The sequence below is a fragment of the Podarcis raffonei genome, chromosome 5 (genome assembly GCF_027172205.1).
Source record: "Podarcis raffonei isolate rPodRaf1 chromosome 5, rPodRaf1.pri, whole genome shotgun sequence".
In the NCBI taxonomy this organism is placed as follows: domain Eukaryota; kingdom Metazoa; phylum Chordata; class Lepidosauria; order Squamata; family Lacertidae; genus Podarcis; species Podarcis raffonei.
The window spans coordinates 58,288,738-58,302,963 of record NC_070606.1 but is presented as its reverse complement, the minus strand read 5'-3'; the positions used below and the strand labels follow the sequence as shown (position 1 = coordinate 58,302,963).

General features: G+C 44.3%; 1 protein-coding gene across 1 annotated transcript; it reads left to right on the top strand.

Moving 5' to 3' along the window:
* Positions 1 to 716: 716 nt before the first annotated feature.
* LOC128413396 (proton channel OTOP1-like) lies at positions 717 to 11,027 on the top strand. The gene is made up of 7 exons (XM_053387431.1): positions 717 to 748; positions 2,401 to 2,678; positions 3,592 to 3,728; positions 4,504 to 4,562; positions 5,365 to 5,492; positions 6,933 to 7,852; positions 10,686 to 11,027. The coding sequence occupies exons 2-7, from the start codon at positions 2,429 to 2,431 to the stop codon at positions 10,914 to 10,916; spliced, it is 1,725 nt and encodes a 574-aa protein (XP_053243406.1). The 5' UTR covers positions 717 to 748; positions 2,401 to 2,428; the 3' UTR covers positions 10,917 to 11,027.
* The last annotated feature ends 3,199 nt before the right edge of the window (positions 11,028 to 14,226 follow it).

Here is a 14,226-nt window from a genome sequence, read left to right as displayed (position 1 = left end):
CTTTTTGGAAATATTTTAAATAAAAATAAAATGATTTAAAACATGTATGTCTACTATTTGGATACATTTCAAAAGAAAACATTCCAATGTTTCTTTGGTGGGATATACCCACCTCATGGAAATTGCTTGCTTGTTTGTTCTGCTCACAACAGTTAATGTAAAAGAAATGTACTTGTTTTCCCATCCATTGCTAGGGGTATACATTATTAAAGCCCCAGCCCTTTCTATTCAAATCCCATTAGCTTACAAAGAGACATTTAAACACCAGGCGAGGATGGGGGCAGGGAGTGAAGGAGAAATGATATGGAAATCCTGATCTCCCTGCCCCTGATTATGCTGGTAGGGGTGGTCCCAAGTTGCCCCCTGGGGCCATCATTCGTGGTATATTAATACCTTTGCCTTGCTGGTTCCTTGAGATAAATCCCAAATTTGTGGTAGGCATGTGAGAGAACTGGAGACTCAGCAGCATGACACGACCAGGTGAGTAGGATCTTGCAAGAGCAGATTAAGGTGTGCTTTGAAATCTAGATCTTGTAATGAGCATGTATACAAGGATTCCACTGTTCCAAGGGGAAGGCTTCTGAGGGGAAGGGCTCCATCCCTAAGAATTCTGGAGGGAGTGTTTGGGGTATAATTTTTCCATTTCAAAAATTGGTGGATTCCATGTTCATGTGCAAAGACTCATGATATTGCCTTCTTTTTTACCCCCTAGGAAAGTCTGTTTAGTAATTTCAACTATCTCGGGAGGGTGAGTGACAACTAATGTTCTTGGTGATGCAGGATCACCCCATTATTTCAGCTGCAAAATGTGGTGTTAGGGTTCCCACTATCCAAGAAAAGGGGTCCCGTGCACCAAGCTAGAGGGAGGCACGTTGCTTCCAAGAAAAGCACCTGTGTTGGAGGACACAATATCAATCTTCTGACTCCTCTGATCCAGCCTGTGTTAGCAAGCCTCACATTCCTCACTTTGTGTTTTTGGTCCAAAGCTTGATTTTGCAATTGCGTTACAGTATATGAAGGGCTGTATGATAGGCAGATGGGGTTCATGGAAAGCCTAACAAGAGAAGAGTTTATTGATTAGCCCCCTAAGTCTGACCCCAGCAATCTAAAATTCAAATCCATGCCCTCCAAAAACATTTGCTGTTGTGTCCATATATCTCTCATACATCTTGCAGAGGATACAAGCATAACTATGAGTAGACATTGGAAGGGGATGTTTATAGGTTTGGGGTTTTATTTCATTAGGTATGTATCGGGAAATTTTTAATGTCTGATGTTCTGATGTTTTATAATTTTTTATATATGCTGTAAGCTGCTCAGAGTGGCTGGGGAAACCCAGTCAGATGGGTGGGGTATAAATAATAAAATTAGTAGTAGTAGTAGTAGTATATGCCTGCAGAGGAGCGTGGAGGCGGATGACCTAGGCTGCAATCCTAACGGCACAACCTGGGATCACACCCCACTTAATTCAGTAGGATTTAGTTCTGAATAAACATGGTTAGGAAGCATTGCATTGTTACCCATTTGTGGAAGACAGATTCCCTGGCACTGAGTACCAGGCCAGATGAGCTCTTTGTTCCTAGGATTTTCCTCTTCGTGACAGAAGCTGTGGGCTAGTCACGCAGCTAGGTCACATTCTCCTGGTGACATGGATGTATACGATTTGTGATGGCTTGTTTTTATACTGCAAAGGTGTTAAATTGCCCAGAGCTTTTCCACACTACAGCTGCAGCTGAATCAAATGCAGAACAAGGAACCAACTCTAACATCCTAACATTCTCCTTTGGAAGTCATGCAGCCTGGCAGTGGACCACCATGAGATAAACCATGGGTAGGCAAACTAAGGCCCGGGGGCTGGATCCAGCCCAATCACCTTCTAAACCCGGCCCGCAGATGGTCCGGGAATCAGCGTGTTTTTAGATGAGTAGAATGTGTCCTTTTATTAAAAATGCACCTCTGGGTTATTTGTGGGGCCTGCCTGGTGTTTTTACAGGAGGAGAATGTGTGCTTTTATTTAAAATGCATCTCTCGGTTATTTGTGGGGCATAGGAATTTGTTCATTTTTCTCTCCAAAAATATAGTCTGGCCCCCCACAAGGTCTGAGGGACAGTGGACCGGCCCCCTGCTGAAAAAGTTTGCTGACCTCTGGGATAAACTGTTGAAAAGCACTGCCGGTTCAAAAATTTAGTCATTTGGGCTCATACACTGGGCAGGCTGAAGGGAATGCATGCACTATTACAGCCCTCATACTAAGCTGTGTGCATGTCTCTGTGTTATAAGATCCACATAGTTATATAGCATGGCGCATAGGATGTGTGTTCCTGACCTTTCTCTCTTGAGTCTATTTCTGTCTACAGTTATATTCCCTGTAATGCTGAGCTATACCTTGCTGCACTGCAGATACCCAGCAAAAAGACCCTGCTTAGCCATGGCAACTACTATGCTCTCCAGTTCCCTGCTTTCCCTCCTCTATTTGGTGCTTCTGACATTTGTGGGCAGTGCGGTGCTCCTTGCTGAGATGCACCAGCACAGCTCACAGAGCCGCAACGTCCATGCTTTCCTGGAGGTGCTCATGATCTCTTCCTGCATCTGGATGCTCTGGTTTGGCTGCCACTTTTCCCGCAACAAGCAGCTGAAAAGGCACCAGGATCACCAGGCAGGAGCAAGCTGGCTAAAAGGTAGAGATGTTAACACAGATAGGATCCATTGCAAAATGCTTGTGCCCAAGCAAATTGTGCAATCCTTCAAACAACGAAGACCATCACTAGCAATCACCCTTCCAAAGTTTTGGCATTTCTACTAAAAGGGGACTCAGGCAAGTGCACTAGAGGAGTTGTGACACACAAGACACCATTACAGTTGAATCCTGCAGAGAAAATGTGGTTCTTGGATCTGCTGGTGTCTGACAGATCCAAGCCAACCAGAAGATATTTCAGAATTTCAGTCCACTCTGCTATTAGCCTGACTTGCACTTCATTTCATTTCAGAGAGACAGAGAACCTATTGTTATATCCAGTGCTTTTTTTCTGGGGGGGACGCATACCCCTAAACATTTTGTGAATCTCTGTACTTTGTCCATTTACTGTATTTATTTTCTCCGATTTGAACTACAAAATGGTGGTTTTCTTGAGTCAAAATGAGAGTACCCCTAAACACTTTTTAAGGGGAAAAAGCACTGATTATATCAGCCAATTTGTTCTCACAAACAACCACTCGCATCAGCTGCCTACCCCTATTAGCATCGCAATGATTGGCGAGGTGGGGTGGGGACTTCCATGAAACCACAGATTTCTCAGTCTTGTGTCACAATTCCCCTTCCCATGCAGCTCATGTTGTTTTTTAATCTGTAGTCTTATGGGTCAGTGGAGAAAGGCACTGGGGACTCACTTTGGAATTGACAGGGTGGAACTGTCAGGATGCAGATGCTTTCCTTCACCAGCAGGAAGCCTGCTCCCCTTGCTCTCTCTGGTCCCACAGTCTTGGCACTTAATATGAATGGACCTCCTGCCCCCTTCTGCTTCCTGAATAAATACTCAGACTGCCTGCTTTCTGAGCCGCATTTGTGGTGACCGTGCTGTCTTGTCATGGCAGGCGGTCTCTCTCTCTTTGCACTGGCCACCTTGGTTCTGGACTGCCTCTCCTTGGGGTACTGCTACGAGCTGCAGCACTGCGCCTCCATGCTCATCACCACTTTCCCTGTCGTGCAGGCTGTTTTTACCATCATCCAGGTGAGGTCAAATGTGGTCAGATATTTGGCGGGGATGCCACACCACAGGCAGGATCAACCTTAGAGGAGTTAGCTATTCTCCTTCCTTTTCTGCCACAGATCTAGGATCCCAGCCCCTTCTGCTTCTCTCCACTGTGTTCTTTCTCCTTGCAAAATGTTCACTACTGTTAAAGAGGCAGTGCATAAGGCAAAATTTCAGAGTACTGGAGTGCCAGGCTTGTGTGACACGCTTCCCGAACCTAGTGGGCTTTCAGCAACCATAGTCAAGCTAAAGGTAAAGGCCCCCTGACCATTAGGTCCAGTTGTGGCTGACTCTGGGGTTGCGGCGCTCGTCTCGCTTTATTGGCCGAGGGAGCCGGCATACAGCTTCCAGGTCATGTGGCCAGTATGACTAAGCCGCTTCTGGTGAACCAGAGCAGCACACAGAAATGCTGTTTACCTTCCTGCCAGAGCGGTACCTATTTATCTGCTTGTACTTTGACGTGCTTCCGAACTGCTAGGTGGGCAGGAGCAGGGGCTGAGCAATGGGACCATCACGGGGATTCAAACCGCTGACCTTGATCGGCAAGTCCTAGGCTCTGTGGTTTAACCCACATGGACTACAACTTCCATCCTCCCTGGCCATTGACCTTCCTGGTTGGGGCTAACGGGAGTTGGGAGTCCAATAAATGCAGAGAGCCCAGGTTGGGGAAGACTGGTTTATACTATTAGTGGCAAATGGTGATGTGGTCTTCTATCTCTTTCCCCTCCCTGGCACCTTCCTTCCCTTCTTACAGGTCTCAGTGCTGTTGTTTAATGCTAAAGTTTGCATCCAGGAACACCAGCATCTAAATAGGTAGGTGTATTCTCTTGAGCTACATAAAATCAGCAACTCAGACAGCTAGCAGGCATACACACTGGTCCAAGGTTTGAACTTCAAAGGAGTACAGTCTTTTCTAACCTATGGGATTCTTTATTATTTCATCCATCTTTCTTCAAAGGTGGGATAAAAATGCAATAAATGAAAGCATCCAATCATCACAAAGACTGCTGTTTGCACTGCAGAACTTTCCTCCTCTTCACCCCCACCCTGTGCCCTTTCCCTAAATGTGCTCCAGAGGGGTGAAGGAAAGTCCAGAACATATTTAAGGGGTGCGCAGGCAGGGAAGGAAAGTCCTGTTGCACAAACAGTAATCATTGCACTGCTAGGGCACGCACTTAGCACTGCACTGGATGCAATTAGAATCACAGAGAATCAGAGACATAGAGTTGGAAGGGACCACGAGGGTCATCTAGTCTAACCCCCTGCAATGCCCGCAGCTGTCCCTGAGAGGGCTTGAACCGCCCGCCTTCCAATTAACAAGCAGATGTGCTGACCCATTGCACCACAGGAGGGTTTGCATTGGGTAGCTGTAATATGAAGAATCTGAATGTTGCAGATGAGGCAACCATGCAGGGAAAAGCGAGTCAGGTTTTTGGCAGCCTCGTAAGAATGCCAGTGCATGAAATGGCTACAAAGATGCTAATCATGGCTGGGAGGAATGTTTGGATTGGGGCCAGGGAGCCTCTATCTACCTTTGAACCAAATTGAGTAGGGAAGGGTGAGGTGCAGAGATCTTTAATTTATCCCCTTCCTCCTTTCTCCTTGTGACTTCTAGGTTTGGGCTGATGCACACTCTGGCCACCAACGTGCTCCTGTGGATGAGTGTGGTGCTGGATGAGTCCATGAAGCAGCTGGAAGAATTTTATGATGCTCACAAGGGAGAGACTTCACAGGCCCCCCATGGTACAAACCGTCCTTCTCATCTGGGGAGGGAGCTCTCAAAGAGTACCACAAGAGGTCTATACATGGCTTGGCTTAATCAGTGACAAACTTAGGAACTAAGTCTTTCAAAGTGACCAAAGGCATGGTTCGAATCCAAGGGTAGGGCTGCCGTATTTCAAACAGGGAAAATCTGGACAGCAAAGTTGTAAAGCTGCCGACATAGGCTGCCATACATCCGGATTTTCCCGGACATTTGGCCTATTTCCACCCAGACTCTGCTGAGGAATGTGGTATTCCAGATATGTCCAGGAAATTCTGGACGTATGGCAACCCTGTCCAAGGGACTTCTGTTTACTTGCTATCTTACTATCCTTATATGGTAGCCCAGTAATGTATGTTCTCTGAGCATTCACATCCATTCTCTGGCCTTCTTTCCAGTAGATGTGCCTCCTTACTTTGCCATTTACTCCTGAGCCCCTCATGCTAGGACTGGGAAACTGCTGAGACTCAGCCCAGCATATAAGGAAATATTTGGCTTCAACAACGTAGGGAGAGGCCCCCTGTAGAATGCAGCTCTGCAGCTGCCGCACCCCATATTTCTCCTTTGCATCCCTTCCCCAATGCTGCAAAGCCCTAACACTCCACTTCACCTGAGTTTCCCCCTGGATTGAGCCATTTCCCATCCATGCTTTAACTATCCACCCTACGATCACTGTGCTTCCTATACATGATGTTCCATCTCATGCCATTCCTCTGAAGCACCCCATCTTCCAAATTCAGTGGTAAGAAATTAATCACAGATACAGTTAGCCTGCAGCTCCCCTTCCCACAGCATGTTTTGGTATAAAGTTGTCATGACTGGATGAAGAAAGCAGAAAATAATAATAATAATTTTATTTATACCCGGCCCTCCCCGGCCAGGACCGGGCTCAGGGCGGCTACCATCAAAATATGTTACATTAAAACCTAAATCAAACAATCAATTAAAATATGGCTTAAAATCAAATTTGGAGCAGAATAAAATCAGATGGCAACCCATGGATTATAATTTTAGGGGATGGGAACATTGAGTGCTCACCAGGTCCAACTTTTTGTGCTGGTCTTATATGAGCCGGTGGAAAAGAACTGTGTGCGGTTTCTCAACTGCACACAGGGCACAGCCACACCAAAAAGTGCTCTTAATACCATTTTAACAGTCAGGCTTCCCCAAAGAATCCTGGGAACTGTAGTGCTGACCTCACCAAGCTACAATTCCCAGCACCCTTAACAAACTACAGTTCCCAGGATTCTCCATGAGTGTTAAAGTGGTGTAAGAATGCTTTAAATATTTGCTGTGGGTGTGACCTAAAGCAGATAGAATTGTCCTCTTTTCGAGTTAGAAGTTGCCAGACAACCTTTTCTGTTGTTCCTCTGCTAAACATATATCCCTCTTCTAGCACAAGCATCCTATTCTTCCTACAGGTGGTTCCCACACCAACAGCTGCATCTGTACCACCAGCCTTTGCCACATCTTTTCAGAAGGCGCCGCCTACCTGCATCCCTTCAATATTGAGTTCAGTCTCTTCTCTTCTACAATGCTGTACATCATCTGGAAGAACACGGGGCGGCAAAGCCCCAGCCAAAAGCCCCAGCTTACTCACAAGGCACACTTCCATCTCAGTGGGGCTTTTGTGGGGCTAGTGCTGGGGGCCTTGGCCATTTCAGCGACATTTGGGGTGATGATCTCCTTTGGAGTGCTTGCCAAGTCTCCCCACACCATTCCTGAAGCCCTACGGACATACTACATCTTCAACTCTGTGCTCTTGTCTGCCATGTTCCTGGCAACTTTGATTGGCATTGCCACCTACAGAATGAAGAAAAAATCTGCGGCTCTCCCTTCTGACAAAAGCGTGGTAAGAAACTTAGATGTCACTTTGCTTCTGGGCAGCTCCTGTGGTCCCCTCATGGTATCCATCTTCTCTTTGGTTGCCATCTTATTTCTTCATACCAATGGTGGCCTCCACCTCCTAGACTTCTGCTTCTCCCTCTGCAAGACCATCCAGATATTGGGACAGAATCTCTTCATTACTGAAGCTTTATACTCAAGCCTCCCTCAAGAGCCAGATGGCCAAGACAACAGCAATTCTGCTGCTGCCAGCTGGATCTTTTCCATTTCCAGAGGTCCTGCAGAACAGGACGGCAATAGACCTTACTCCAAAACCCATACACTGACCAACATCATGGCCAGTTTGGAAAATCAACTGCCCATGCACTTGTCAGATCATGGTGATGACCCATCCCTCTTCCAGATTTCACACATTCAGAGAGAACCTAAAAAACAAAGTATCAGAAGGAAGGTCCTACAAAACATCTCAATTCTCCTCATCTTCTACAACATATCGGTAAGTTGGGTTTGGTTTAAGACAGATCTAAAGGTAGCGCCAAAATTGCAGTGGGTGGGAGATTTTGTGGAAAGGGCTTCTAGGGAGACTCTTTGCAACCAGGAACCAGGCTGTCCATGACATAATTGAGGCAGTAGTCTCTGTTGGCTTAGTTTTGATAATATGATCAATCTATGTCAGCATGCCAGGTCTTAGCCCAGGCCTAGTGAAGACTTGTGCACTGGAGGAATAATAATGGTTTGTGCTCACTAGGCCCAGGCCAAGTTATTACATACCAGAAAGTGCCACAGATACCAGTCATGAAATGGCTATCTTGAGGGTATGGCGCAACACAACATGGCTGCCATGGGAACGTGGCATGACACAAAATGGCTGCCACATCTAAAACAGCAGAAAGAGGGACACAGCCGCAAAATTGTATGGGCATGTCCACAACTACGAGCACCCCATGAATGGGAAACAGGTTCTTAGAGGATTGGACACTGTTGTACACCCAGGTGTGTCTGGCAAAGTTGCTTTTTATCAGGCAACATTGTGCTCACTCACCAAGAGCAGTTGATTTCTGAACAGAGAACTGCAAGGAGCATTTTTCTATGAGGTGGCCTTTTTATCATCCATCCCAGGACTCCCTTGGAGAGAAGATCTTTGCACCTCTCCTGTGTTCAGAATAGAGAGGATGGGTATCCAATTCAAGAATCCAATGAACTGTGGGCATGTTTAAGAGTGGTGTGTAAGTGTGTTCAAGGTAGGAGAGGCTGAGCCATTGCAATCAGGAACTGAGCAAGAAGAGCAAACAGTCTCCTTTGAACTGTGGATTTTTGAGAGGGTGTTTGCTGAGACCTTTTGTGGGCATCACAGTAGGTACTGACGGGAACACTGGTGCCCTCAAGCACCATGTTGGTGATCCCCATTATACACCAACATAGAATGACACCATTTCCTAAAATGTTAAAAAATAATTATTATTGATTAAAACTATCATCAACACATCAGCTACAGTACATAAAGAAATTACAAACATGTCATAAATATTTAATGACAAGGTATAAAAAGATATTAAAAGTTAATTCACCCTTAATTCAATATTGTAGTCTTTAAACAAGAAGCAGCATTAGAAACCTATTTTACACCATTAAATTCGAAGATAAATACCGCAGAGCAAAAGAAAGTGAGTACCTCTTATAGCAGCCTGTTTCACTTTCGAAAATGTTCCAAACAATTCCCAGTCTTCTTTGAACTTATTTGCCTTAGCTCTTCCAGGCTGATATGAAGACTTTTACTCATCATTGCCAAATTTATTAAAGAACGCCCGCCCCCCCGCAGTATGTTACATGCACTAATCTTGTCATGATGTTGATGATTTTGTTAGAGCTCCAATCATGCCAAATTTGAAATGGAAAACACAGAATATTGTCTAATAATATTTGTAGTAACTAACTTTGCAAAATCAGTTCTTGAATATGTTCCAAGTGAGAGAATCTATGTGACCCGTAGAGGGCAGTAGTGGATTAGAACCAAGATCAACAAAAAGTCTTATGGCACCTTCAAGATGTGGACCAGAGACCATTTCATCAGATGCAACTAATGAAGTTGACCCTTCTTCATAAAGGTTCTGCCATAATAAAACTTGTTTGTCTTTAAGGTGCCACAATACTATTTGATGATTGGAGTAGCAGGAAGCTAACATAGGTACTTATAAAATGGTTATTTGGCTTGTAAATTTAGTCACCTAACAAACTGCATTTGGTACTTTGCTATCACAAATCCTTTTCTTCTGATTCCAAAAATGTACATATTTTTTAGTTTCTCCTTTATGCAAATCCCCCACCCCTTTTTTGTTGCAAACAGTATCAAGGAAACAGCACAACAGTGACATAAATGAGGATTCCTATGCAGCCTATAGCTCCAATGTAGGTACACTGGTACCTCTGGATGCGAACGGGATCTGTTCCAGAGCCCCATTCACATCCAGAAGTCAACACAACATGCATATCTAAAAACATAACGCATCATCATTGTTTAAAATGTCATGCTTACAGAAATTTTCAAAGACCTGAGTTACGTAACTGAAGAATTCTGGCACCGCATGGAAAGCATATCTTCTTGCCAAAGAAAGTTGGGTGAAGTGGAACAACAACCCCATCTATAGAATGGCCAATCGACATGTTCAGGAGGCACACAAATGCTACAACTTTCCTGGGACTGTACCAATTTGGAATCCAGGCAGTGGAACTGAACTTTATCCCTGTCTTCAAAATTTAATTCCACTCCCCTCCTGCCGCCACAAAAAATCTGGTGTTTTAGAAAGAAAGGCTCTAACCAAGCTTTACTCCTGACCTGCTGCTTGTTTATGTTCACACAAAGGGAAGGGGAGATATAGCTGTGTGATGCACCTCTCACATTCTGACCTGCAACAGGTCATGGAGCACTGCCCCATGTTCTTTCTCTGAACATGTAGATTGGCTCAAAGAGCACCTTCTAATCTGGCACATGAAAACTTCTGATTGTTGTTCATGTGCTTGAGAAAGCAGAACAGGGGACTGTGGAAAAACAGGTGTATATCCTAGACAACGTAGCTTTTCCATGTGCTCTATAGGCACGTCAAATGCAAATAAGTATGGGAGACATTTCAGGAAGGATGGGGAAGTGGTGGTCCACCAGATGCTGGATGGGGCTGATGGGAGTTGTAGTTCAACAATAACAACAGAATATGGAGGGCCACACGCTCCCCATCCCTCCCATGAAAGGATGCGGCTGCCCCAAAATAATGGCTACTTATGCCAACAGTTTGAAGTTGGTTTTATTCCTTTCCCTGTTTCCTTTGTTTGACTAGGTGTGGATTCTATATGCCTATGGGACCCGCCCGCACCTGGTGAGCCAGATTGAGCAGTCTTTCTATGGCTTCACACTCTGGGCCATCGTGGTCAAGATCTCCCTGCCACTGGGCATCTTTTACCGCATGCACTCCGTGGCTAGTCTCTTTGAAGTTTACTGCAAGACCTGCAAAACACCACCAGCCTTAGGACCACCAATGCACCCTGACATCATGGGGAGAGCAGCATAAGTGCCCCCACACATGAGGGAAGCTAAAAGAAGCTGCCCTTTATACAAGAGAGGGTTGCAAAGCTATCTACCTATTGCACCAACCAGCATTTCAAGCAAATCACACATTCCTCAGACTGATGCAACTTGAGAAAGCCCACTCTACCAGAGACAGGCAACTAGCAAGTTTGGTACATGAACTAATCTCCCTGGCAGGTTTTATTTCAGGGGGTTAGCAGACTAACTAAACTAGTATGATGTCCTTCTCCCCTATTTAACTCTATTTTATTTTTAATGTTTTGGTTTTTAGTTGTTTTAGCAAAAGCAAATACAACATGTCCTTTCATGTAGAGTTTTAAATGCAGTTTACTTTTCCGCAGACTTTATTTGTATTCCATTTTGTTCTCTGTTGATATGGACTAATTCAATAAAACTCTATGCTACTCTGGTTGGGATTTACCTCTGTTCAGTCTTGCCTGCATGCCAGGAAGTGCTTTAGTCCAGTGTCATCACTTCACCTCCACCTAGTGCAAAAGACAACAAGGCTCCTGCTTCTTTCAATATAGCAGGGTAGAAGAGGGTATTTCAGCAGGTGCAGGTGACCTAACTATTAAAGGTGACTATTAAGGCCCCGCTTTCTTTTGCATTTGGCCACCCTATTAGGACTAGATGTTAATGGCTATAATAAATGTGTATATTTTAGATAATTTTGCCCAGCAAATATACTAATGCAAAATGGGAATCTCTTCTTCAAATGTAAAGTTAATTTACCAGATGTACAGACTTTCCTCTACACCTTACTAAAGTATAGATATGTCTCCTTTTATTATCATAACTGTACAACACACATAAGCAGGACACAAAGTCCAACAAAAGCATCAAAACATAGACAATAATCTCAATGGGGTATTTTGATATCTAAAAAATTGCTTCCAGTAATTAACACACATAAGCCATTTTAAATTGGGGGGATACATCCCTCTTCAGCAATCACATGCCGTTACCTGTTCACTTTGACTGCAGAACAAATGGGTAGTCCTAATAATGTTCTCTGTTGGAGCTGCTTCCATTCTTCTCTGCTTGTTACAAGTCCAGAAACACACCTGCTGAGTTTCCCCCCTTCCCTCCACAAGAGATACAACGAGGAAGTGCTGCGAATAACTGACAGCTATTCTGACCTATGAGAGGTCTTGTTCCTGGTTTGACCAGCCAATCCATGTGACGGGGGTGATAGGTACCTCTAGCAGCCACCAGGTTTGCAGGCTCAACTGTGTGTCTGTCCCAGGTGAGGAAGTTTGCAGAGCAACATGGAAACAGGTGAGGGGGGCATGGGAGGGGTATGTTAATCAGGGGTTAATTGCATTTCTGAGCGGGTCACCCTTCCCTTTTCGTCTCTCTACTGTCTGTAGATTATTTTGTGCTAGGTCAGAGAGAGTTGCCAGGTAGAACAAGGGCGTTAGGCATGAGAAGGTTTACCTGCAGGTAGCAGGATGCAATTTAATGCAGGTGCTTTCGGGAGACCTGTCCAAGGTGCTGAAACATCCCGCTCCACTCAAACTCGTTCAGATGCGACGGTTGTTGAGAAGTTGCCTACTAGTGGCCTTGTATCAGAATTGGGGCGTGCCCCATATCTTGTCCTCTCCCACAAGGGTTTCTGCGGTCCCCGCCCCCGTGCTGTATCTCTAATGGAAGAGATGACATCACTTATTTATTAAGGTCAGGTCACTCCGCACGCAGGCTTCATTCCAGCTAATGTGCAGGCAAGGAAACGGCGGCGGGGGGGGGGGGGGAGACTGGGGCTTGCGTATCAGTGATGCAGAGTAAGCTGGAAAATCCCCCTCTCTTCCCCTGAGTGATTACATAGCAAAAGCAGAGAGATCTCCATCTTCCCGGACTGAACAGCCGTGTAGAGGAACAAATGCCCACGCTTGGGACATAGTCTCTTTTAAGGCTTCTTATTGAGAATGTTACAATGAGCAAAAGCTTTGGCTGTTGCATACTGCTTTATACTGGGTGGAATGCAAAGCTTCCAGGATATTCAGCAGAGAGCATTAAGAGATCAAAGCAGAATTCCTGCAGCATCTCGAGTTATTTACAAGCAAAGCTCTAAAAAGTATTAGTTTTCTGGGCAATTCATTAAAAGTTTTTGAATTTTTTTTTTAAATAGAAAATTATTATTTTCTTATCTATACAGCAAGCTGAAAGCATTTCAGCTTGGCACTGGCTACTGTAAACTAGTGTACCCACTTCAAGCCACCCTAGTGTAATTCTTAAGCGGTAAATGCCTTGAGAAATATAAGCATATCAAGGTAGGGTTACTTCTCGTCTCAGCTGAACAAGTGCATATCCAGTCACGCTGTGCAAACCGGGAAGATTTGGTTGGGATAGCTCAGTCGGTAGAGCACATGAGGCTCTGAATCTCAGGGTCGTGGGTGAAAGATTCTTGCATTGCAAGGGGGTGGACTAGATGACCCTTGTGGTCCCTTCTAACTCTAGAATGATATGATTCTATTAAGTTGCCAAGCCATAATCCTGGAGATACATCACTGAAATCAACAGATGTTTTTAGACTAAAAGTGCTAAAATAGAATCACACTGTGACACTGGAAGGAAAAGAATCTGATCCATTTTCTTTTCAGCTTTAATTTTTCTACATTTAGCTAGGTCAGCCATAGTCAAACAATATTATTCCTGCTTTTTATTCTACATAAATTCCATGGAACACAACAGCCCCACTACAATGAAAATGTTTCAAACAACGTTTGCAACATGCTTATGTCTTACTGTAAAAATGTCTTCATCCACCATATTGCTTAGATAATAAATATGAAGTGCCTTCATGTCTGAAACTGTTGAATTAGCATTGGACCCCCCACACACACACACCTAACTTCAAAGAGTGGGTGCAGTGAGCACTGTGTGAAAGATAGTAATATTTTTGTAAAAATTCTGCCAGCCACAAATTTCATTTTTTAAAATTTCATTTTCTCAACCTTGTGAGTGCAAAAATATTGTTATGACTGTCCTCAAAAGTTCAGGTACTAGAGGGACTGACTGAGAGTATGCTCCCTTGTCAAGGAGACTTCTGGAGTGCCATAAAACATGTTCTTGTTGCACCACAAACTCAAAAGAAATCCATGCAGCCATCCTAAACTTATTTACATAGAAATAAGTCCTGTTTAATTCAATGGGAATTGCTTCCAGTTAAATGTGCATAGGGCTTAAATTTGACTAAAGGCTTTAGGGTAAAAAAATGATAGTATTATTATTACTACTACTACTACCACCACTACTACTATTATTACAGAATACATGTCTGGAAGACAGAGAAA

Excerpts from the sequence above, each read along its gene's own strand:
- LOC128413396 (XM_053387431.1), top strand. The coding sequence starts at position 2,429 with ATGGCAACTACTATGCTCTCCAGTTCCCTGCTTTCCCTCCTCTATTTG. Across the intron at positions 4,563-5,364 it reads GAACACCAGCATCTAAATAG|GTTTGGGCTGATGCACACTC; the intron begins GTAGGTGTATTC and ends TGTGACTTCTAG. Across the intron at positions 7,853-10,685 it reads TCATCTTCTACAACATATCG|GTGTGGATTCTATATGCCTA; the intron begins GTAAGTTGGGTT and ends TTGTTTGACTAG.